Raw genomic sequence first — 23,562 nt, 5'->3', positions numbered from 1 at the left:
CAAAATTTGTTGAATCCCTGCCATTTGTATGCCATTTGTTTTTATAGTAGGGATTTTTAACTGTCTAACATTTGGAGATTGAATAATTTGAACAGGCTAGTTCAGTATTTTATTGTATTGATATAAACTTGGTAAAACACAGGACTGCCAATAATCTTATATATTGATACATTTTTTTTATTTATATAGAAAAACATTTGCCGGGTCAGCTAGTAAAAATATATATTCAATAGCACTGTATATGTTTAATCTATATATTTGTATGAAAGAGTTGTATGAAAGATATATGAATGTTAAATGAAACAAGGGAATGTTGTAAGAATAATATTAAGTGGCGTTCTCTGGTCTCTGCCTACCTGTACAGGAAACAGACGCAATTTTATGCATGTAATATACATAAGTATATTTGTTGATTTTAATTTTTGCTAGGTTTATACATGTAGATACAACTAAATTTTAGACAAGTAGTTGGAGAAAAGCATTAAAATGACAATCGCATTAATAATATAATCAACTAAATTAAAATCAATGTTATTTACTAATATTTAACCCTTCTGTATTTACAGGCGTTAACAGACGAAGCGAACGAACTCCTCCCGGTGTTCAACCGAACATCAACCAAGTTCTATCGGCCGCAGTCGCAGCTCGCCGACTGGTCCGGCTCCCTCAACACCGGCTCCAACGCCTCAGAGAAGAAGAACAGAGAGAAACTCTCGCCTCTCTCCTCCTCTCATACGCTATAGTGAGTGTGTCATGTTGGTAGTATTGGTTAGTACATGATGTTGGTAGTACTGGTTATATTTATTGATGAAGATTCTAAGGCGAAAGACATACCGTCGGTTTTCATAGCGTTTTTTATATGAGTTTAAACGCTATTGAATAGATAAACTACCGCTAAATGTACCTCAGAAACCTTATAACCCGCGCAACTTTGCTTGCGTCACAATCAAATGGGTCATAATTTTTCCCGTTTTTGTAACATTTTTTACTGGTACTCCTCTCCTATTGGCCGTAGCGTGATGATATATAGCCTATAGCCTTCCTTGATAAATGGGCTATCTAACACTGAAAGATTTTCTTCAAATCGGACCAACTCATCCCCGTGTTCAACCGAACATCGACAAAGTTCTACCGGCCGCATTACATAATACATAATATCACGCCTTTACATATAGGGGTAGGCAGATACCAAAAAAAATATTAAAATAACACTTGGTACGATCCTTACAAACTTCTCTTGCCTCATTCACATCCATACATGTTGTCTTACAGGACCACCGGTTACGAGTACTACCTATTATAATTTAAAATCTTAAAAATATTATATCATCAATACTACCAATATTAAAACACTACTAAAAAATAACTAGAAATCTAAAATATATCTAACTAAAATATCAATGGCGTCGGCCATAGCCATAGACACCCAGTGCTTTTTTAATTCATTTGAATTTCGAACGAGAGTGTTGGAATAAGGGAGTTAGTGTTGCCAAGTACAATTTAAAATGCAAAGGTAGTGTTGTCTATTATTGTTGTTATGTTTTAAATATACTGTCCCACTGGGATGAGGTCTTTGACCATAGTCCACTATAGTCAAGTGTGGGTGTGGCAGTTTAATGTAATTTAAATTATGGCCCATTTTTGTAAAATCTAATTTGACAACTTTGTCACAGTTTGCGAACTTAGCCCATATCTAAAAGTTAGTTAAAACGCAATTTTATTTATTTCTTTTTTCAGGGCAAAGTTCTGAATGAATAGCAAAGTTGACAATTTAGATTGTTTTTCAGTTTAACACTTAAATAAATCAAAAATGATTTATACCTATGGCAATAAATTCACTCCCAACATACAAGTGACTTAATTTCAGTTAAATATTACTAATACATTTCAACCTTCTTATCATCAACGTAGATTAAACAGTAAAATGCTTGAACAGTTTTTTTCATATAACATCAATTTATCCTAGAGGAAACACTATAATAAGCATAAAAGATTTAATTATAATAAAGTTTTCTATTAACATACTAACTATTGAATCTTGAAAGATTTACAATTAAAAGTAATAGTGACTATTTAATTTATCTTCTTTATAACGAAAACTTCTATGAAAAGTGTGGAATTTAAACTTTATGTTTGTATTCCACACTTTTCTTCCAAAGTTAGTTTCTTTACAATGAAAATTAACTACTTTTACTTTTAAAAATGTAAGTATTTTACTGTTTAATAACCGTTGTATACAAAAAGCACTAACAAGGCTAAAACCGCCATTTTAAGTGTAACTTAGACGGTGTAAATTATGTTTTATATTAGTTCGAATGTGATACTTGGCTTATAGTTTATATTGGGCTCGCTAAACGACTGATTTGTACTATCATATTATTATGTTTCTAAATATTTAAACAGTTAATTAAAAATACGTTATTATGAAAATATAAAGGCCCTTTTCGACCTTTTAAAAGTTAAATAAATGAATAGTTAATTAACAGTGCGTTATTGTGAAAATATAAAGGCTCTTTTCGGACGTATAAAAGTGACAACCATTTATGTCATAAATGCAGTTTTTGGTGACTTAAAACGGAATTATAATAAACGGGAATATTGCATACATGCGTATATAACATCACGCTGTTTTGTTTGTTTGTCGTATGTTCAGTGGTCAACCTAGTGTCAAAGTTGTTCAAGCCGCCCGAAGGCCTTTGACATGGCTTAACCACTGTTATCTTATTGATAGCAACCGGGACCGACGTGCCCTCCGAAGCACGGAGACGCTCAGTTCAAATACCACTGTGGGGCCACCCATCTATGGAATGACCGCGCCAAGGTTGCTTAACCCACTGATCGCCTTTTTTTATACCCGAAGGTGTAGGCAGAGGTTTATGTGCATGAAAGTCGTTTAAAATAACTTTTCTTGTATGGCCGAAGGTCCGAGACTTCCACTAGGGAACTTACGGGTTCTCGAGTTTCAGCGATATTTACAGTGTTTCGTTTTTTACTTTAAATATTTTATTTAGAAACATAATAATAAAATAAAAAGTGCAAGTAAAGATGAAGATATTAAACTACTCTATATATTTAGAATTAGGTTTAAATATCATAGTTATATAGTTTAAGACAGTGTGACTGTAAATTGATGTTTCATTTATAAATATTATACAATTTCAATAGAAAATTGCTATAAAATACACTCTCAACTGAAGTAAAACAGTGTTATGTCACTTAAGACCTTTTATCACTAAATATGCTATGACATTTGTAAAGAATATTGTGACACGTTTAACAAAAAAAGGTCTTAAGTCTATATTGATTACTTGTTTCTTTTTGACATTGTAACTACAGTTTTCGATTTTTTTCTTCGAGTTTTTCACTTCATTTTAATTTTATATTCATTTTGGAAAACAAAATAATTATGTTTTGTTTGTATTTGTAAATAAAACAATCAACTTTTTGTTGTATGATAATGTATGTGTGTGGAGATCTCGTACAATTTTGTATGTTACTATGTATAACGAATTAGACGTGTAGTTGATACTTAATATTGTGAAACACTTGAAATATGTACCTTACAACGTTTTTGACGTAAAGGCTAACTTTGCCCTTTATTATAGCTAATAATATACTGTACAGTGAACTTGGGTAACTTTGAATCATTTGGGTAACAACGTGGGAATTATTATAAAAAGTAAAATATAAAGATTCATTTTACTTTTGCAAACTTTTATCAATTGTGTTGGTTTCATACGAAAAAATAATCGAAACTTGTTCAAATTCTCACGTTCCATGTTACCCAAATGATTCAAAGTTACCCAAGTTGACTGTGTAACTATTTAATTTATTTTCTTTGCAACGAAAAACCTCGATATGTTTGGATTTCTCGACTTTTGTACCGGAATTATTTACATATTAAATTTAAATACTTTTACATGAAAACTGAAGTAATTTACTGTTTAACAAACGTTGCTAATATTATTTATTGGGCAAAATAATCCCTATTTGGACAGTACATCAGTCTAGCCTTTCTTACAACTATGTTGTAGTCGGCTTCCAGTCTCACCGGATACAGAATACCAGTGTTTTACATGGAGCGACTGTCTATCGGACCTCCACAACACAGTTACCTGCGTTATAACACGATATAATGACTGTAAAGTGCATATTTAGTGTGTATTCGCGTCACTGTACATAATACATTGATTTAGCACGCAGGTAGCGCAAACAAGTACAATGTTTGACTGAAATTATATAAATATTGCATGAAATATATGAATTTTATGAAATATTGAGGCTTTCGGTGTGTATTTGGTAAGGTTTAAAATCCGCTGGCGGAGTTAACTAAGTAAAATAAAATATGTATTGGGAAGTAAAGATGATTTTTAATAGTATGTATTGAATCTTACTTGACAAGTTGTATATGTACATATGCGTGACCAAAATGTTACATGAATACTACATGTTTTCAGCTATAAAGTATAGCAAAGTTTACTTGCTGTGGCCAATTTGATATGCTGTGGCAAACTTGTCATGTTATGGTAAAGTTATCATGTTACGGCAAAGTGACATGCTGTGACAAATTTGACGTGTCGTCATTGCAAAGTTGACGTGTTTTGGCCAAGTTGAAATGCTGTGGCAAACTTGATATGCTGTGGCAAAGTTGCTATGTTATGGCAAAGTTGACATACAATGGCAAAGATTTCTTTGTCTTTTTGCACTTTAATTTAACCTATATTATAAAAATCTTATTCCCAATACAGTAATTTAAATAAATATTGCAATATTTATATAATTTCAATATTAATTATCAACGAATAACTGCAATAAAATTAATGTTAGGTTTTAAGTCTTTTTTTTCGCGTAAACGACTTTAGATGTTTGTAAATGACATTATTTCTTACGAAGTACATTTGTATAGTGATTTTTATACAGAAATGCACTGTAGTTTGTTAATTTATTACATTTCAGCACAAAATTTGGAATTTTCTACGTGTATATGAGTTATGAAAGACATTTTGAAAAAGAAATGTCTTGTGAAAATTGTTTATGGTTGCGTATTACTATTATTTCTGGTAATTTCATCGTCTGATAAATTTATTTATACCAACTTTTTATTTTAAAGATTATTTGTACCACTTAAATATAGGCATTGGATAGCTTAACAGGAGGAATTTTGACAGGTTTTTTCTTATGTTATTTGTCACTTTAGATACTTATCTATAAACGTGAAACTGGGCCTCTATTTACATTGTTTGTCAAAATGTATGAATTGAACGATTTAGTAAAATTATCAGACGATGGAATAACAACCTTTAGATATGTAAGTAAAGAAAATAGTGATTTTCCTTGTAAATAAATTATTTGTTACGCAATAAAAAATATTTGGATTTTTTCCTTCATTAATGCCTAATATTAATGTATGTACACGATAAGTACCTGTCGGTTTAAAATTAATTAATAATTGTTTGCATTTTACTCTTTGTTGATAAGTTTATTCCAAATCGATTGTAATTTAATTATAGTGAGTATTGCGTAGAAATTAATTTAGTGATGAAAAAAATATTTAATTTTTACAAAAATAAACATTTATGAAATAGTATCTGTGTAATTATTCAACTGCCCTTTGTGCCCTGACTTTTTAAAAATGTCGTAAATAGCAAAGCAATAAGTAGCGACATTGACGTCTAAATAATTTCTGAACTACGAGTAGTATATGGCGAGAAATGCTTTAGGGGAGGATAGTTAGTGGCTTGAATAGGATTAAAGAAATAACAATGGTACTGAAATTGCATGCATCATGCACAGTCTAGACGTAAAGCCAAAACCGCAGAATGTTGAAAACTAACCCTCATGGTAAGACAATATCAAACAAGTAACTCGGACTGTGGTTGATATTAAAAAAAACATACAGGAACAAAGTTAAATTCATTTTGTCTTCTGAGGGTTCAGGGGGATTCTAAGGGTCCGTTACTTTAATTAATGGAATTTATAATCTCTAAGAAATAAAGCTACACTTTTTATATAAACTGCTTATTAATTCAAGTTTTTTACTTGAGCACACTATTGACCTTCAGCAAAAGGAAATACTATACGACTGATGAAATAAAACATCTTGATAATACAAAAACCAAGTAATAAACCAACGTCTTTAATTTGGTCGCATTATACCATAAATGAGCTGTCACTTTTTTCATTCATCTGTCGCGTTCCCTTTCTACAAATGTTGTTATAACAACACATTGGGCATAGTTTATCTCATTCTAACACACATATTTTTACGAGAGCATCATGCATGCTGAATATGTTGAATTTAATATTACTGGACAGTTGCACAATTTTCTGCCAGCTGGGTAGCTGTGAGAGGTTATGGAAAATTGTTTTCGAACAATAAATTAACATTTAAGACTGAAAATTGTATTAAAATGAAGATCTACACAAATAAAAACAACACTTCGACGCTAAAGCTGCTTATTGCGGCCAACTTAGCGGGAAAGAAAGTCGAACTTATCAATGCTTCTTTCGAAGGTAGGTGAATTTTCCTCATAGAAGAATGGAAAATGCATTATTTTACTTGATAAATTACGCGCATGGCAGAAAACCTGAAGCGCATGGGTTATTTCGCATGTTTTAGTATTAATAAGTGCTTACTAACATGTTTATTTACTAAAAATCGTCATGAAAAAATTCGTACTTACTTTAAAAAGTAGCGATGCCGCATGAATCAATAATTGCATTAAGTTGCGTCAGGTATCCTACATTCTCACATGCCAAGGGTTTCCCACGTATTTTCCTCGATAAAAAAACCACAGAAAATCACCATTTACCTTGTTTCTCCATGCTAATGATGACACAAATAAAGTTTTTTTTCTATGACTAAGCCTTTTTATGTGGCTATAGTGTAGATTCCAAAAAAAATGATATAACCTACGTTTTTATATGATCACTTTTTGTATTATTTTTTTAACTGCATGTTTAATTTGAATTAAAAGAGCATGTTTATGTGTATATAAATTATGGTGCTTAATTTTTTTATTATTCATTTTAGTTGCAAAATATGGAATAAATAGGCTGTATGAAGGAATTGACATCTATTTGTTTATTGTTATGAGTTGTGAAACTTTGTTTACACAAAATCTTATTAGATTGATATATACTTAAAAAAATATGAGAGTAATATGACTACTGTTACAGAACAAATGATCTATGACAATCTCAATGTTTAATTTCATCTAAATCAACTCATTTATTTACCCCTCAAAGTGTTACAGACAGACATATATACCTACACTAAATAACAGCATCATTATTACTACATACAAAAAAATAATGTCTTCTCATTGTGTCCATCTGTCTGTATTTGGTAAACTTAAAACATAGAGAACAGATTTACATTGGCTTAACAGGAACACTGCTGACACAATTGTTTTATTTATTTATTTTTCTATTTATTGACTTTACATGCAGTTTTGTGTAGTCAGGTGCAAGCGTGTAAAACTCTTGAATATTTACCCTCTTATTTATAAACACACTATAAACCTATTTTAGTTAAAAAGCTACTATAATATGTTTTCTATCTTTCATTTCGCCAAGGAGTGAAAGAAACAAAACACTTTATAAGCCTTTCATAACTTCATATATTTTTATGAATAAGAGGGTTAGTCTCTAGTTTGTGTAATGGATGGATCATTAATTATAATATATGCTTACTAACATAACCATAGCATGCGTCAACTAACAGGGTACAGGCACTGAGAGGTCGCTTGTGATTTCAGATGATGTATTCGCAGGACCGCGCAGTCTGCCACTGCTGGAGGTGGACGATCAGCTCAGCTTCTTTGCCAGCAATGCTGCCGTGCAGTATCTGTTCCCTGTGTTGGATATGTCGGAGAATGGACAGTGGTACGTAAAATAATTGTTTAATCCATTGCTTGGCAACTTTCCTTCAGGAATGGTTGAAGATCCTTTAGTTCACCATTCTCCCTGAGAGAAATTCCATGCAAGTTGCTTCAGAATGTTTTCCTTCAATGTTTAGAACAAGTGATTACACACAATTTTCGTGTTTTTCTATAGACATTTTTGTGATATAATTTGATAACAATTAAAAGATGATTTAGTTATAATAAAGACTTGAGAATTTTTGTCTTGCTAGTGTATAATGTGTGAAAGTGGTTGACAAAACTACGTGATTCATCATGTAAGACTTTTATATATATAACTATAGATGGTGTAATGAGTACCAGCTTTACATCCGTGGCTTTGCCGTGTGGAATTTCACTCCCTGCATGGGGAAATTCTGAAAATACTCTCTTAGTGCTCCTCTACACCTCCTAAGGAATTTTCATAACAAATTTCTAGGTTTTAAGCTCAGTTGTTTAGGCTAAAAATGGAGAAAAATATTAAATCTAAAATATTTCTTTTCTCTAGTCAACAGATGTTAGAATGGGAGGCGACGCGTCTCAACCCGGCCGTGAACACCGTACTGTCAGCTAAGAATGTCGCCTCTGACTTGAAGCAAGCGCTGCAAGCCTTGCTGCACACATTGAACAGTGCGCTGGAGAAACATCAGTATATATTAGGGGTAAGTTACACTTGTTTAAAAAGTATTTACTATGGGATGAACTAGTCTGCAAAAGGCAGGCTATTTTCTGCTTGGCGCTCTCTCTGGCTGATCACGAGGTTTCGGGTTCGATGCCCTGTTCTGGCAAAGGAATATCAGGCTTTTACTGTAGTAGCGTATAATTTGGCAACGAGTTTCAATATAGGGTTATAAATTGCCCCCCTAAAAATCAATACCTATGATAACAAGACTGATGTCATAAAAAGTGATGATAAGCTTTGAAACAACCTCTTGGGTACTTTCAATGTTCCGTCAAAGAAACTTGGAATGTGGTATGAAGATTCCTTAGCAAGTGTAAAGAGCATTAAGAGAGGATCTCAGAAAATTCCACCCCGAGGAGAGTGAAATTCCACGCAGGCAAAGCCACGGACGGACAGATAATTTCAGATAAAGTTATTCTTAAAAAAAACAATAAAAAAGCGGCCATTAAGACATTTTTTTGAAATTTTGTATTTATATTATTATTTTCCAGGAGAAGCTGTCCTCGGTAGACATATCAGCATGGAGCACATTATACCCGATATACTACAACAATGATCTCAAACAGTCTTACATGGGAGACTGCAAACATATAGCTAGGTGGATTGAAGAACTAGCTAACGCTAAAGCTGTTCAGGTAAATATAACATATCTAAATATATTAGGTCGGGGAAAAAGTCTTTTCGCATTATAGTATGTATGAACTAAGATTCACAAATAAGTACACGGTTCATTAGCTTTCTTTCAGTGAGCTCGTGAGGTACCCAAATATCGAGGTTTTTTGTCTAGAGAAAAGATTTTATTACAATTTCATACATACTATAATGCGAAAAGACTTTTTCCCCGACCTATGTAACTCAAAGGTGACTGGCTGACATAGTGATCTATCAACGCACAGCCCAAACCACCGGACGGATCGCGCTGAAACTTGACATGCAGGTAGATATTTTAACGTAGGCATTCGTTAAGAAAGGATTTTGATCAATTCTACCCCCAAGGGGATAAAATAGGGGATGAAAGTTTGTATGAAAATTCTGTCACACACCACGCAACGGAGAGACCTTATTACAACAATTTAACTTACATATTTTTCTCTAGGCAACCCTAAATTGTTATCGTATGACATGGTAACACAGTGCAACAAGTAAACAAACATTGATAAGAGTTAGATAACCTGTTACAATGTTACTGATAAACTATGACTATGTTATCTTGTAGATAACCTTACAATTACACACCCACATTTTTTTTACATATTTTTAGTTTTTGCGGTCGAAGTAGAGGTCAAACCTATTGTTTTTTTGTTTAAATAATTAATTTGGTGACGCTGTTTAAAGAACTGTTGCTAAATTATATCGTAAATGCGCATGCGCAAGTTCGTGAGGATGGATGCATGTTTGTATGGATGTAAGTATGTTTGTTACCCTTTCACAAAAAAACAACTGAACGGATTTGTATGAATTTTAATACATAGATAGTTTATAACCAAGACCAGCTGACCCGCGCAACTTCGCTTGCGTCCAACAAGAGAGAATGGGTGAAATTTTCCCCCATTTTTGTAACATTAATTACTGTTACTCGGCTCCTTTTGGTCGTAGCGTGATGATATATAGCCTATGTCCTTTCTCGGGTATCAAAATATCTCCATACCAAATTTCATGCAATTGGTTCAGTAGTTTAGGCGTGATTGAGTAGCAGACAGACAGACAGAGTTACTTTCGCATTTATAATATTAGTATGGGTTAACACATGGGATACTTTTTACCATGGGAAATCTTTTCACGGGCAGAATATAGTAATGTATAATAACTCAAATATGTGTATGTATGTGCGTGCGTGCGTGTGGTGCGTGAGTGTGTGGTTGCGTGCATGTTATATATTATGCCTGTGTTTTCGTGTAATAATGCATGTATGTTTAAATATTGACTTTTTGGTTATCTAACTAGAATTATATCATTAGAATTATATCATTAAATAAATCTTATTTTTTTGTTACAGGAAGCAGTGAAACAATGGGGTGGATCAGCGACTGGTCCTTTCGGAGCGACATCAGCGCTTGGAATACCACTAGTAGCCAGTCTTTCATCACCTGTTGGGTAAGTTAACTAATTATAATTAATTTTATTATTTCTTAGACAATATTATGTTTTCATTATTGTTTAAGTCATTGCAGAGTTACTTGGTACTTTTTAAAATTACTGTCCCGTTGCTAGGCGAGGGTCTCCTCCCGAAAGAGGGAGAGGGCCTGGGTAATGACTCAAAAGATGTGTTGAACAACTCTCAGGCATGCAAGGTTGCATCACAATGTTTTCCTTCACCGTTAGAACAAGTGATCATTATTTATAATATACACATCACTTCAAAAAATCAAAATCAAATAATTTATTCATTTAGGTCAAATGCTGACACTTATGATAGTCAATTATGCAGAGAGTGAATTTACCGCCAGTTCGGAAGGTAGGGCCAATGAGAAGAGCTGGCAAGAAACTCCTGGCCACTCTTTTTAATTACCTAACAAACTTTCTTGACTAAAACAAAAAACATATTTTTTTTAGGAGCATGGAAACTACCAACTATTATAATAAAATTTCCCTTTGATTAAGACCCTGTAAATATTTTTGTGCACAGCACACCAGATGAGGAAGAGGAGGCAGGTCCCACTCCTGAAGAAATAGAACTAGCTAAGGAGAACTGGCTCAACGGACTGAAAAAACTGCAGCCACCGCTGAAACAAGAGAAATTAGTGTAAGTTATATATTTTTAACCACGTACCCCCGGTTTCTGAGGTACATTAAGCGGCAGTTTATCCATTCAATAGCGTTAAAATTCATACAAAAAAAAACGCTATTGAATAGATAAACTACCGCTAAATGTACCTCAGAAACCAAGGGTTAAACTTTTTAAGTATTTTTTTTTCTGTTAAATTTTACAGTCTTTATACTGTAAACTGTAGCAAAGTGATTTAGTTATTGATATCTAAACGATCAGTGTGTTAAGTAACGCGGACATTACATAGATGTATATTATTATGGTATTTGGAACTTGTAGGACGTTTAAAAAGTTGGTCCAGGATTTTGTCTATTATGATTCAGTAATCATGTCGAACTGTCTTTGCTTAATAATCAGCAATTATTAAGCAAAAACAGTTCTTTGCTTATTAATTGATACCTATTAGTAGTATTCAAAAAGTTGAAAAACAAAAAAAATTGTATAATCGTTGTCATATTTTGAGCTTATTTTAACATAGGTATTACCTAGTTCAAATTATAATTTTTATTTTTGTAAACTTTATACAATGTATTTGATATAGTAATTTTTTTTAAGGTTGCAATTGAAAAGAGATGGCGATAAACTTTTTTTTTAATTTGCTTATATATTTTGTATGTGTTATTATTTACAGTTTACCAGTGAAAGGTCGTAAGAACATTCTCATTACGTCCGCGTTGCCGTACGTGAACAACGTGCCGCATTTAGGCAACATCATCGGATGTGTGCTCTCCGCTGATATATTCGCTAGGTAATTATAAGTAAATAATTAAATATACTAACTAATTAAAGTACTTACACTATGTTTACTAAAGAAATAATATAGTAAGTCACGATTTCGACTATTAAGATACATAAAAATAATAGGAAAGTAATTGAAAATCTTTTTTTTCAATGTAGTTAGTTCATGGTAAAATCGCGTCTTTATAACTATGAATATCGTGAAAGGCACTATTTATTGCAAAAGTGCTGAATTCAATTCCCAGTATGGTAAGTTATGCTAAAGAAATATACTAAATCAAAGGTACACGCTCAGAAAAATCGCCAATGTTAATTTATTAAAGAAATATGAATAGCTAACAATATATTTCAGTAAAGCACTGTTAAATTTGAATTGATTAAAGATTTATTGATATCTAAAAATATCTTTTTGGTAAGCATTGTTTAGATATTGTATACAGATGCAACATTTTACACTAAATATGTAATTTTCAGGTACTGTCGTCTATGTGACTACAACACACTCTACATTTGCGGCACGGACGAATATGGAACGGCTACTGAAACTAAGGTGAGACATCATACATTACGTTATCTTTATATATATAATTCCTCTGTAAGAGTGTATGTCACTGAACTTCTCTAAAACGAGTGTTCAAGGGGATCTGAGAATGGTTTAGATTCACAATTTTGGTGGCTGGACAATGTTTTTTAATTATCTTTTAATTTATTAGTAGTTGTTGATTTTGGAATGTTTTACATTGGATCCGACAGACGGCGCTACCATCGCAGAGTCAAATATTTTTAGGCTGTCCAGACAGTTAGCGCTACGATCAAATTAAAAATTAAATTAAATCAAATTAAAGACGTGTAGACAGGACATCGTCTGTCGGGTCCGCTAGTTTAATATAAAAATGTATGACATTCAGTAGGACCTCACTAAACTTATAAAACGGTACTCTATTTCTATGTCAGTGCTCTATGTATATAGACAAATGTGAAACGAATGGTAGTATGTGTAATGTTTTATTTATTGATTTAATGTACTTTATAAGCATTATTATTGAAAAATATTAGCATTCTGCACTCCTCCTACACATAAACTGTAAGTGTGCCAAATTTCATACTTCTGCGTCCGCACGTTTTTTGTAAAAATGAGTCCAAAGTTTCTGCCTCACGTATTGATATATAAATTTTAGTTTTAATTCATATTTTAGTTTGATTTAATTTATTTATATTATGACTTATGTGTGTTCGGTAGTGTTGGTAGCAGCTCCTAACATCATCAAAGATTTATACCTAATAGAACGATTGTTAAAACTAATTGGCGATTAAAAAGAGTGTCCAGGAGTTTCTTGCCAGCTAGCCCTACCGCCAATTTACTAGGTAAATTCACTTTCTGTATCATTGACTATCATAAGTGTCAGCATTTGACCTATATGAATAAATGATTTGATTTTGATTTTAACAACCCTTTGATTTAGGTGTAAATATGTTTATTTTTTTATTTGTTATGTTTGTGCAGGCGTTAGAAGAAGGCGTGACCCCCCGCGAGATCTGCGACAAGTACTTCGAGTTACACAACAGCACGTATCGCTGGTTCAACATCGGCTTCGACTACTTCGGACGTACCAGCACGCCGCAGCAGACACAGTGAGTCAATATAAACGATTTATTACACAGGCTATGTTATTTATGGGATAATTTTCCACAAATTTCAGAAATATTACCCACATTTTGGGATATATTACCCACTATCGGGGGAAAATTACCCATATTCTAAGGTGATTTACCCATATTGTCGGGAAAAATATTTTTATGACTTATTGTTGATAACAATACAATCATAGGAATATTTCTCATAATTTAGGAAAACTGACAAGTTTGGGAATTATTACCCTTAATACTTATAGAGGAAAGTAACCGCGACTTAAGAAAAAAAATTTTTGGTAAAATCACATTTAATTTCTGAGACACAAAAATGACCAGGATTTTTTCCTCACTTTATGGAAAATATTCCACAGAATTTGGGAGATTGAATGCCGGATTATAAGTATGCGTTTTAAAATATATATTTTTTTGCCTACAGGATATCTCAGAAGATGTTTTTAAAACTGCGCGAGAATGGCTTCGTGAGTTCACAGTCAGTGGACCAGCTGTTATGTCAGAAATGTGACAGATTTCTAGCTGATAGGTAACTATTAGTTACTTTACCTAAGTGTTAATATTACTTAATATACCTAAGTTACTGTGTTCACGTTTTATAAATGTATTTTACTTTTATATATAAAATTATAGTTTTGCGTTTCTAGATGTAAATATTTTTATAAATAACTTGAAATATAATAAAAAAATATTAAAGTTTTACTACCTCTGTTGCGCATGGGTAGTGTATGGAGAGGTATCGGGTTCGAATCCCAGGTCGGTCATTTCTAGTCCTGCGTCTGACTAATCAATGTTCTTTCATCCCTACTAAACTTATTATTATATTCTATAGAAGTTTCTATTCCATCACTCTCAGTTACGGAACAGAAAGTTCTCCACAGGTTTTTGGTCTCAATAAAACTGACCATTGTCGAACGAGGCCTTCAAAGACATTATTAGTGAATGGGTTGTACAAATATTTCTTTTTTTCTATCTCTCAGGTTCGTAGAAGGCACATGCCCGCACACGGGCTGCGGGTACGAGAATGCCCGCGGGGACCAGTGCGACAAGTGCGGGAAACTTATCAACGCGATAGAGCTGATACAACCCAAGTGTAAGCAGTGTCAACACACACCCACTGTCAAGCCTAGCGAACAACTGTTCATTGAGCTGGGACAGGTAATATAACATTCTGCCTATGAAACCAACTCGGCAAAACTATGATAAGCAAAAGGGTAGTTTCCCAACTCAATACATTATATCCACTTCTGGTTATATTATTGTCCTCTTTCGTCCGAGTAAAAGCCATCGGATCGCATTCTGCATCGACGCTTATTGTAAACCCTCGCTTTGACTGGTTATAAGACTTGCAAGCTTCTGACTACTGTTAACGACTGTCAAAGATCTTCGAAAATGACAGCCGGGATCCACAATTTAACGTGCCTTCCGAAATACGGAGGACCTCGACATGTGTTAAATGGTCACCCATCCACATAACAACCTCGGCAAGCATGGTTTAACCTCAGAGATCGATCCGCGCGGCTTTCATTAACCGTACCAAGTCAAATCTACGGAATTCCCATGCTGATTGCTGATAAAAATCCAATTTAATATTTAAGCCACGAGCTCCCCCGAGCTTTTTAATTTATAATTATTTATTTATTCCAAAATTTATTTGCTTTCAGTTAGAACCATCAATCCGCAGTTGGATCAACGCCAATGAGAAGAGCTGGTCTCCCCCAGCTCGGGCCGTGTCCCGCGCCTGGCTGAAGGAGCCGCTCCGAGCTCGCGCCGTCACCAGGGACCTCAAGTGGGGGGTGCCCGTGCCTATAGAGGGGTATCAGAATAAGGTATGTGGAATTAAACGGCCTCCGTAGCACTGTTATGGAAGTCGCCACTTGGGTTCGATTCCCTCACTGGACAATTATTTGTGCGATCCTCAGATAGTGGTTTCGGATCCGGTTGTACCTTGTCTTTGCGGGGACTTTTACAAACATACAAACAATTTTATGTTCGTGAAAGTCTCGAGACACTAGAACAATTTTAGTATACTGTAAAATTTGAAGTAGTTTGTATGCAATAATATGTTACTGTTATATATTATTTGGAAACTGCGGTATATTTTTTGATGGAATGTTTTAAAATAAATATTGGTATGTTTATAAATTATATAAATCCGGTCAGTTTTGTTGTGAAACCTAAATAGATTGACAGACCAAGTATTATATGTATAAAATCTAAAACTTACTCTATACTAAATTTCATGAATATCGGTCCAGCGGTTTAGCCTAGAAAGTGAAACAAGCAGACAGAGGTCTTTGGAATCCCGACCAAAATATTTCCTGACTTTTTCGTTCCTAAAATTCTTTCTATATAGTCTAGGGGAGATCCTTGCTCAACAGTAGGACAGTAATGAGTAAATAATTAATTATTTTGTTACAGGTATTTTACGTGTGGTTCGACGCGCCGATCGGTTATCTAAGTATAACGCAGAACGCGACGAAAGAGTATGAAAAGTGGTGGAAACCCGACAAAGAATATGATGTGAGTATCCAACAACTTGATTATTAAATAAATGGAAAAAATATTTTATATGGACACACGGCGCAAGTGGTCGACGGTTCGAACCCGAGGCAAGACCCCAATGACTTTTGGAAGTTATGTGTGTTAGAAATAATGATCACTTGATCTCACGGTGAAGGAAAACATCGTGAGGAAACCTTGCATGCTTGACTGTTCTTTAGAACAGTTCTTGAAGGTATGCAGATTTCCCAACCCTCAGTTGGCCAGCGTGGTGGACTCAATACTTTTATTCCTCTCTCATTACGGGAGGAGACCCTTGGCCAACAGTGGGACATTAATGAGTTAAATTTATTTATTTATAATTTAAATTTAAAAAAATTAACAGATTAAGCCACTATTAGTGTGTTCGTTGATCGATGATTAAGGCAACTCACTTGTTCAGTTCGGTTGCAGGCCGTTGAGTTCAAAGAAAACGATGTATAATCAGATTTTACACGATGTTTATTAGTAACACAGTAAATCTCAATACAAACTACATTATTAATTCTTCCTTGTGTTTCAGGTGAAGTTATACCAGTTCATGGCTAAAGACAACGTGCCGTTCCACGTGATCATGTTCCCGGCCACGCTGCTCGGCGTCAACGAGGGACATGTGCTCGTCAGCCATCTGTTTGCCACTGGTAACTACTAGCTGACCCGGCGAACTTCGTAACGCCTAAAATATGCAAAATTAAATGTCTACTTTTCAATATTTCTGAGAGATTTTCTTAATATTTTTTTCCGTAAGAACCTTCTCCTAATAATAACAAATACAACACAAAAATAATTAGTAAAATCGGTCCAGCCATTCACGCGTGATGCCGTGACCGGGAACCGGGGAACGGTTTTCATTTTTATATTTATAGATAGAACTTTTGTGTATGCGACGTATGTAAGATATCCTACTTATATTATAAATGCGAAAGTTTATGATAATGTATGTATGTTTGTTACTCTTTCACGCAAATACTACTGAATCCATTACGATGAAAATTGGTATGTAGGTAGCTGAAGACCCAGAATAACACATAGGCTACTTTTTATCCTGGAGTTCCCGAGGGATCGGGATTTACAGGGGATGGGTTTCCACGCGGATGAAGTTGCGAGTGGCCTCTAGTTCATCATATTTATTATACAAGAATTTTCTATGATCCATTATTTAAAATTTGGTCCTCGATAAAAATATTAATTTCGTAGCTCGTGGCTTAGCTAACAATCGTGCGGATAGATCTCTGAGGTGAAGCTACGCTTGCCGAGGTTGTTCTGTGGATGGGTGACCACTTACACATAACGAGTTCCTCCGTGTTTCGGAAGGCACGTTAAATTGTGGGTCCCGGCTGTAAATTTCAAAAGATCTTCGACAGTCATTAACAGTAGTATACGTATAAATACACGTACTTCGAATTTTACCTACGTCTACGATTTAAATGAGTTGGGAAAAGTGTTCTAAATAAGCCATTTTGTTTTCAGAATACCTGAACTACGAAGACGGCAAGTTCTCCAAGTCCCGCGGCGTGGGCGTGTTCGGCACAGACGCGCAGCAGACCGGCATCCCCTCCGACGTGTGGCGCTTCTACCTCGCCAGCATCCGCCCCGAGACCTCCGACTCCAGCTTCAGCTGGACGGAGCTCGGCACTAGGTAACCATCCACACCTCGGGACCAACTTTACTTTAAGTCACCCCCAACTCAAGTCCTGAGATCTCCGACTCCAGCTTCAACTGGACCGAACTAGACAGCTGTTATGAGGACAGCCCCCAAGACAATCCTGGAACTCTCTTTGTGAACTTTAATAAACTATGATTCTGAATCGGTATTATTTTAAAATTACTAATGATCGAGCCGAATTTTGAACCTTAAAAATCTGTAAAGATATCTTATGTCTATCTAACAGTTGCTCCCAAAGTTGCCTGCACAACTATTAGGGATTTTTCAAATAAAAGAAATACCCCCTTATTCATAAACACACTATAAACCTATTTTAGTAAACAAGCTACTATAATATGTTTTCTCTTTTTCATTTCGCCAAGGAGTGAAAGAAACAAAACACTTTATAAGCTTTTCATAACTTCATATATTTTTATGAATTAAAGGGATAGTCTATAGCAATTAATTACCTGCTATTGGCACGATCTGGCATGGATCTAAGGACAGTGGGTCGCTGCTCATAATTTGTGAAAAATCTAACCTAAAAAAACATACATTTTTATTTCAGAAATAACTCAGAACTACTAAACAACTTGGGCAACTTCTGTCACCGGTCGTTATCGTTCTGCGCCAACACGTTCAAGGGAAAGGTCCCAGATTTGGTGCTCACGCAGGCCGATTACGAACTTATTGCACTCGTCAATAGAGAAGTTATTGGTAAGAAAACATCTTTAATTTAGTTTTACACAGTAGGTTAGGGTGTGCTACGGATGTGTGCTACGGAAGTGTTCTATGGATGTGTGCTACGAAAGTCAACTACGGATGTGTGCTACGGAAGTGTTCTACGGATGTGTGCTACGCGTTAGTGTTACGGATGTGTGCTACGAAAGTGAACTACGGATGAGTGCTACGAAAGTGAATTACGGATGAGTGCTACAGAAGTGTTCTACGGATGAGTGCTACGGACGTGTTCTACGGATGTGTGCTACGAAAGTGAACTACGGATGTGCGCTACGGACGTGTTCTACGGATGAGTGCTACGAAAGTGAACTACGGATGTGCGCTACGGATGTGTGCTACGGATATGTTCTACGAAAGTGAATTACGGATGTGCGCTACGGACGTGTGCTACGGACGTGTTCTACGGATGTGTGCTACGGATGTGTTCTACGAAAGTGAACTACGGATGTGTTCTAAGAAAGTGAAATACGGATGTGTGCTGCTGGATGAGTGCCATTTTGCTCCGAACCTTCGACCACTTGCGTATGAGACGAGCATTCCAACCACATAACTAAAACATAAACATCTTATTTTCCCCAGCGTACGTGAATCACATAGAAAAAGGACGTCTACGCGAGTCTCTACGACACGTGATGAGTATATCACGTCTCGGCAACCAACACATGCAAGCGCAGCAACCCTGGGTGCTGCTGAAGGGATCTGATGATGACAAGTGAGTTCTTACCACATTTTGAGGGAAGCTTACCCCGTTTTTGTGGGAAATTTACCCTATTTTATGGGACAATTACCCCTGTTTTTGAGGGAGAATTACCCTGATTTTGAGTAAATTTACCCTATTTTGTGGGAGAATTATATTGAACTTGTGGGAGATTTACCCTGAATTTGTTAGGAGGCCATCCTAATGTTCTAGCAAGAATTACCTTCTTTATTATTAAAAAGTACCTAATGATTTTTAGATTCAAACTGACATCGATTTTGAAGATATTACCACTTTTTAAAATTATTTTAATTATGTTCCTTGAATATTACCACTTACATATCTGAAAAAAAATCTGGATGAAATTTTTCAAACGAGTGGTAATTAACGAAAGTTTTTGTCGTTTAGGAGAGAATTACGGACATTTTCGTCTTCTCTTTATATAAAAAATTTTTTCGTTACCTTAACCAAAAACAAATTCCAAGGAAGGTTAATATTTTTTTTAAAATTACTCAACAAAACTATACAATTACACATTTATCTCCTCAGACAACGCGGCGCCACAGCAATAGGTCTGTGTTGTCAACTGGTAGCGTTACTATGTACTCTGCTCGCTCCCTACATGCCGGAGACCACTCGCAAGCTCAGAGAACAACTCAATATCGACGCTGAGAAACTTAGGATTAACCCTGAGTAAGTATTATTGATTAATAACTTCTCGCAACTTCGCTTGCGTCACATAAGAGAGAATGGGTGAACATTTTCCCCGCTTTTGTAACATTTTTTACTGGTACTCTGCTCCTGTTGGCCGTAGCGTGATGATATATAGCCTATAGCTTTCCTCGATAAATAGGCTATATAACACTGAAAGAATATTTCAAATCAGACCAGCAGATCTTGAGATGAGCGCGTTCAAACAAACAAACAAACTCCTCAGCTTTATAATATTAGTTTAGATGTCCCATCACCAAACATATACTTTCAATACTATTTTTTAATAACAAATCTAAAGTGTAATAATTCCTCTTTTCTTCAGGAACCCATCATTACTGCAGTATCTGCCATCAGGTCACACCATCGGCAAGCCAGAGCCACTGTTCACTAAGATAGAAGCGGAGCTACTAGACACACTACGTGCTAAGTACGCAGGCTCACAGACTGACAGAAATGAGAGAGAGAAACAGGTAATCTTTATATATATAATTCTTCTGTAAGTGTGTATGTCACTGAACTTCTCTTAAACGACTGGACCGATTTTGATGAAATTTTTTGTGTCTGTTCAAGGGGATCTGAGAATGGTTTAGATTCACAATTTTGTCCGCTGTGACAATGTTTTTTTATTTAATTTTTATGGCAAAACAACGTTTTACATAGCTAGTATACATAGATAACTAGCGGCACGCCCCGGTTTACACGGTTATTTTAAAAAAAACCTTCACAACTTTTACACATAAACTGTTTTTTTGAATCACTCTAGCTATTAAAAAAAATCGCATCAAAATCTGTTGTGTAGTTTTAAAGATCTAAGCATAATAATTTTGTCCCTGCCGATCCGGCTACGGCGGTCGGTTTCATTGAAACTGGCCAACTGTGCAGGACTTTGTTTATAGTGTCCAAGTGTGTGCACAATACACAGGTACACTCCCTATTCCTTTACTCTCATAACCCGGTGGGACGGATAACTGACACGACCAGTGAGAGGTCAGGCGCAGGATCAAAGGCTACACATGCTCTCCGAGGCACGGAGGTCTACGACCTCAACTTCTTAAAATGAAATTCGTAACAAAAAATCCCATAACAGTCTCATAAACCTTTTCAAGTACCACACCACAAAGTCATGCATTAAATTTAAATGGTTCGGTTTAAAACAAACAACAATAAATATAACCCATTACTGTCCCACTGCTGGGCAATGGTCTCCTCCCGTAATGAGGGAGGGTTTAGGCCTTGAGTCCACTACGCTTACCTAAGGACTTTGCATACTTTCAAGAACTGTTCTAAACAACTCTCAGGCATGCAAGGTTGTATATAATAATTTTATTTGTTTTTCAGCAAAACGGTATGGCGACCAGCCTAGCGGCCGGTTGCAGTTCAATAGCTGAACTCGAAGCGGCGATAGCTGAACAGGTAATATGAGAATTTATTATTGAAATTAGCTTGTAAATTATAACTATAAGACTATAGCAGTTTCTCTTACTGGTCGGTAAATTATTAGTCTGCTTCTAATTGTATGGTTAGTGGTCAACCTAGTGTCAAAGTTGTTCAAGCCGCCCGAAGACCTTTGACGTGGCTTAACGACTGTTATCTTAGTAGACAACAACCGAGACCGACTTTTTACGTGTCCTCCGAAGCACGGAGACGTCCAGTTCAACCACTATGTAACCCATCTATGGAATGACCGCGCCAAGGTTTGCTTAACCTACAGATCGTTTACCGACTGGTGAATAAGATAATGATATTTGTATGTCATTTATAATAAAACGGACTGCTTAAACAATCTTGTTTTATTTTGATTGTGGAATGCAACAGCTTTCAGGCAAAAAGGAACCATCTAACTCGGTAAGAAAATTATAGATTTTTGTAACTTTGATAACGTCCCTATTTTAGTAACTTAAATTTCATCCGTGGCGACCTTAACCAATGTTTTTATACAGACGGTCAACAAATATCATTATTTATTAAACCACTAGCTGACCCGCGCAACTTTGTTTGCGTCACATAAGAGAAAATTTTCCCCGTTTTTGTAACATTTGTCGTTACTACTCCGCTCTTAATAGTTGCAGCGTGATGATGTGTAGCCTATAGCCTTCCTCGACAAATGGGCTATCTAACACTGAAAGAATTTTTCAAATCGGACCCGTAGTTCCTGAGATTAGCGCGTTCAAACAAACAAACAAACTCTTCAGCTTTATAATATTAGTATAGATTTATAACACAGTTATTTAGTTAACATCCCACACTGCCACTAAACTAAAACTAATAGTATGTCTATTCTACTAGGGCAACAAGGTGCGTCAGATAAAGGGGTCTACTAAAGACAAGACGGTCTGGCAGCCTGAAGTGAACAAGCTATTGGAGCTCAAGAAACAACTCGCCGCTGTACAAGCTGCGGCCAAAAAACAGGTACATAATATATAAATATACTAGCTGACCCGGCAAACGTTGTTTTGCCATTAAAATTAAATAAAAATACTTTGTCCAGCGGACAAAATTGTGAATCTAAACCATTCTCAGATCCCCTTGAACAAACACAAAAAATTTCATCAAAATCGGTCCCGTCGTTTAAGAGAAATTCAGTTCAAAATCTCGTTGCCTTCAAGAATCACAAATGAGTACACGGTTCATTAAGTTTCTTTCAGTGAGCTCGTGAGGTACCCAAATATCGAGCTTTTTTGTGTAGAGAAAAGATTTTATTACAAGTTCATACATACTATAATGCGAAAAGACTTTCCCCGACCTGATATATAACACAAAGGTGACTGACTGTCATAGTGATCTATCAACGCACAGCGCAAACTACTTTCCTTTAGAAAAACAACTCCTGCACTAAGAACTGCTCTTGTGTCGCGGGGACTTTTACAAACATACAAACTGTCTGTCTGTCATCAGGCTGTATTCCATAAACCGTAATAGCTAGGAAGCTGAAATTTTCACAAATTATGTATTTCCGTTGCCGATTTATCAACAAATACTAAATAAAATGTAAAGTGTGTTTTTTGGATTTTTTTAAATTATTTATTTAATTACTATTTATCTTTGTCGGCAGAAGGCAGAACCTAAGGATTGCCTCCCCGCGCCGCCTGCCTCGGGCGAAGACACTGTTGAGAGCCTGCAGAAGGCGATAACTGCACAGGTAAATAAAAACAGAATTCACTAAAATCGACTAATCACTAATTTCGATTTGATAATAAATCCTAATCATTATTTTTTATTCCCAGGGCGACAAAGTCCGTAAATTGAAAGCGGCGACAAAGGACAAGGCAGCATGGCAACCCGAAGTGACCGCGCTCCTCGATCTGAAGAAACGACTCGCCGCCCTGCAAGTCAACAAATAAAATATATATTTATTATACCAACTTGTGTTTTATTATCTATGTATTTTATAATGAAGCAAGAGAAAAATGATTGTGTGTATAATAATATGTTAAGAGTTACTAATCCTATAATATTGGGTATAATATAAAGTTATATCGACTGTACAAG

At 35.4% G+C, this 23,562-nt stretch overlaps 2 protein-coding genes across 6 annotated transcripts in view; both read left to right on the top strand.

Moving 5' to 3' along the window:
• Positions 1-5,585, top strand: part of Pdk (pyruvate dehydrogenase kinase) — a 70,565-nt gene extending 64,980 nt beyond the window's left edge. The window contains exon 9 of the mRNA XM_076132030.1: positions 567-5,585. Coding sequence (XP_075988145.1) covers positions 567-743 — 177 coding nt within the window. The 3' untranslated portion in view covers positions 744-5,585. The remainder of the gene's footprint in view (positions 1-566) is intronic.
• Positions 5,586-6,302: 717 nt separating this feature from the next.
• MetRS (methionyl-tRNA synthetase 1) lies at positions 6,303-23,435 on the top strand. Of its 5 annotated transcripts, none has more exons than XM_076132182.1 (24): positions 6,303-6,513; positions 7,776-7,887; positions 8,413-8,566; positions 9,078-9,221; positions 10,583-10,680; positions 11,213-11,329; positions 11,985-12,101; positions 12,566-12,641; positions 13,596-13,723; positions 14,160-14,264; positions 14,716-14,893; positions 15,400-15,564; positions 16,157-16,258; positions 16,800-16,917; positions 17,747-17,915; positions 18,490-18,638; positions 19,242-19,374; positions 19,909-20,052; positions 20,396-20,543; positions 21,412-21,486; positions 21,889-21,918; positions 22,360-22,482; positions 23,126-23,212; positions 23,298-23,435. In XM_076132182.1, the coding sequence occupies exons 1-24, from the start codon at positions 6,411-6,413 to the stop codon at positions 23,412-23,414; spliced, it is 2,892 nt and encodes a 963-aa protein (XP_075988297.1). In that variant the 5' UTR covers positions 6,303-6,410; the 3' UTR covers positions 23,415-23,435. The 5 variants fall into 5 exon arrangements, with proteins under 5 accessions (XP_075988297.1, XP_075988296.1, XP_075988295.1 ...); XM_076132181.1 differs by having other exon boundaries at positions 7,761-7,887; positions 23,129-23,212; XM_076132180.1 differs by having other exon boundaries at positions 7,761-7,887.
• Positions 23,436-23,562: the final 127 nt, after the last annotated feature.

Source organism: Anticarsia gemmatalis, chromosome 27 (genome assembly GCF_050436995.1).
Source record: "Anticarsia gemmatalis isolate Benzon Research Colony breed Stoneville strain chromosome 27, ilAntGemm2 primary, whole genome shotgun sequence".
Classification (NCBI taxonomy): Eukaryota; Metazoa; Arthropoda; class Insecta; order Lepidoptera; family Erebidae; genus Anticarsia; species Anticarsia gemmatalis.
The sequence above is the reverse complement of the archived record's forward strand: the minus strand, read 5'-3'. Positions and strand labels throughout refer to the sequence as shown.